Genomic DNA, 2,997 nt, shown 5'->3' on the forward strand with positions numbered 1-2,997 from the left:
GCCTCTCAAGGCTATCAGCATAGGTAGGAAAAAAAAAAAAAAAAAAAAAAAAAAAAAAAGGCAAAAACAATGAGAGTCAACCTATTTGCACTTTTCGACAACAAAAAAAGTTTTTACGTACCTAATCATTCGTTTTTTTTTTTTTTTTTTGCGGTAGCAACTATTTTATTTTGCTTTGCGAACGCCGCTAATTGCTCAACTAAGCTCACAATTCGGAAGTTTATAAACAAAAACGGTAGGACGAACTGTTTTATTGTTCAGGATGTAATAATGTTTATGATTTCCATTGTCTTTTTGTCAACGTTCTGTCAAATGTTTTCGAATGAGTCGACCGAAGGGCAGACACGCTCCTAAAATGTTTTTTCTAAACAATTTCAAAGTTATGCAAAAATACTGAGGATTTTAAGCTGAAGTGTACTTTATTGTTAAAATGTAACACTTTAAATGTCAAGTCATGATGTTTCGGTATTGTCTATATGTAGTTATATTAAAAATTAAATAAAGGCTATAATCAATGTCTACAATGCCCACCTTGAATGTATGTACCTTGGAATTGTCTATGATTTTCGGAAGTCGTAGACATTAATTTTAGTCGTCGTGGCCTAACGGATAAGACGTCCGGTGTATTCGTGTTGAAGCGATGCACCGGTGTTCGAATCCCGCAGGCGGGTACCAATATTTCTAATGAAATACGTACTCAACAAATGTTCACGATTGACTTCCACGGTGAAGGAATAACATCGTGTAATAAAAATGAAACCCGCAAAATTATAATTTGCGTAATTACTGGTGGTAGGACCTCTTGTGAGTCCGCGCGGGTTGGTACCACCACCCTGCCTATTTCTGCCGTGAAGCAGTAATGCGTTTCGGTTTGAAGGGTGGGGCAGCCGTTGTAACTATACTTGAGACCTTAGAACTTGTATCTCAAGGTGGGTGGCGCATTTACGTTGTGGATGTCTATGGGCTCCGGTAACCACTTAACACCAGGTGGGCTGTCAGCTCGTCCACCCATCTAAGCAATAAAAAAAAAAAAAATGAATTACTTATATGATAAAAAATAGCCGGATCCAAATTTTGTCATTATACTCTTCAAAAAATCATTGTAGTCAAAGATTTCCTTTAGAGAGTAAGTTAAGTCGGCGTATGCGTAATTTTGCTTACTAGTGGTTTCCCAGTAATTCAAATTCGACTATAATTATGTTCACGACTCGAGTAATCCGAAAGAAAATGTTGATTTAACATTAAAGGTTGTTAACATATGTCTTTTCATTTTTAAGTGACAGAAGTAATAATTATTTAGATAAAGCTACTTATAAATAGAAAATCTGCGTTAGTTCACCGCCGGTTGGCAGAGTTCCCAGAAGGCTGGCAGCATTTCCACGCTGGATAGCAATGCTAGTTCTTTGTGCAAAATACGTACCGGCCTTCTGGTCTCCCGAGGCCTCAAAAAGTTTTTTTTTAAGGTCCTTAAAAAAGCTTTTAGCAGATGGGCCCCAGGGGCTCAAAGTTTCCACCCCAAACGGAACAAAAATGAAATCTTTAGAGAGATTTTCATATTTCCGTCGTTTGAGGCCTTCAGCCGTTGAAGCAGCGCTGCCAGGTGCCATGGTATCTACACAAGTCGCATCCCAAACGAGCGACCGACCCATCTTCCAGGGAATTATCGACATACCGTCTGGTCTCTTACCATCGCTTCGCACCAAACCATTCGGTTCTAGAATGGCTGGCACGCCGGCGCTGACAAGGGCCCGACGGATGATGTCATTTAAGCTGGCGTGGCGGGATATTCTGCCAGCGCTTTTCACGCATGAAAGCCCGTGGTAACCAAAGCGGTCGACAATGTTGCCACACTGGCAGTGATGCTGAACACAGCAAGGTGCCCCCAGGCGAAGACAGGTTGCTAAACGAAAGCTATTGTCGGACATTAGAGTGCCGGTGTGAAGTGATGGATGGGCCTGCAACCATAGCCCCGATTCCCATTCTGCAACTGCGAGGAGGCAAGCACGCTCTGTTGAATCTCTACATGAGTCAAGTAAATTTTTACGTATTAATTCACAGAGCGGCTCATCCCACAATCGCTGAGAAGTCGGGACCGTGGGCAGATCAGTATTAGGGCAGGTTAGTAACCACTCATTTCTTGCTTCAGTCATATAAGTGATTTTTGGATCCAATAAACTTATAATTCAAACTTATAATTTCAATTATAAGTTTTATTACATTATTATGGTTCTATTGTCAAAGACTATTTACTACACTTCTGTATTCCCAGATTTCGCTAAGACTACACTATAGACAAATAATATTAATGACAAACAATATTCATCTACATATTCTCAATTTGACCACATACGTTATTCTATAACAAAAGTTTGACAATAAACAAAGAGTATATTTAACTAGTCTGGCCATAAATACTGTTATTAAAAACTTTTCTGTTTTTTCAACTTTTTAATTATGTTGAATTTGGAACACGTAATTATTATTTCAAAAACTTCTTTCGATTTTGCGCCATTTCACATATTTTTTCGTGTTCATCATCAAATTATAATATGGAAGGGTGTTAAAGAAAATAGGATTGCAGTGATCGCCTTACACAAAGTTGGTATGGAGCCGTCGGTTATATTCCAGACACTTCAAAAGTTTGGTATCAGCCGTATGTTCATATATTGTACTATCGACAGATACAACAACACTTTGTCTGTCAAAGATCAGAAAAGATCGGGGCGGTCGCGTGCTGTTAGAACTACAAAGGCTGTTAATGCTGTTAAAGCCGGAACTCATGGAAAACCCATTAGGAAACAAAAAATCTTATCGCGAGAAATGACGAATCCCGCTAGGACTCTGTCGCGTATTATAGAACAAGACCTGGAGTTCAGTGCTTATCGTCGATATATACAGGACATGCCCTAAATCAATCTTTACAATAAAAAAAAGCATTTTCATTTGTAACAGAACTTATGGCTGGACTAGGTATATGTGTGATGTGTCAAATATATG

At 39.0% G+C, this 2,997-nt stretch overlaps 1 protein-coding gene across 1 annotated transcript; it reads right to left on the reverse strand.

The window, feature by feature from the left end:
- Positions 1 to 1,310: 1,310 nt before the first annotated feature.
- On the reverse strand, positions 1,311 to 2,166 carry LOC149503269 (uncharacterized). Its single transcript, XM_089738698.1, has one exon. The coding sequence runs from the start codon at positions 2,148 to 2,150 to the stop codon at positions 1,311 to 1,313; it is 840 nt and encodes a 279-aa protein (XP_089594824.1). The 5' UTR covers positions 2,151 to 2,166.
- Between the last annotated feature and the right edge of the window lie 831 nt (positions 2,167 to 2,997).

This window comes from Bombyx mandarina, chromosome 03 (genome assembly GCF_030267445.1).
Source record: "Bombyx mandarina strain Sakado chromosome 03, ASM3026744v2".
NCBI classification, from domain to species: Eukaryota; Metazoa; Arthropoda; class Insecta; order Lepidoptera; family Bombycidae; genus Bombyx; species Bombyx mandarina.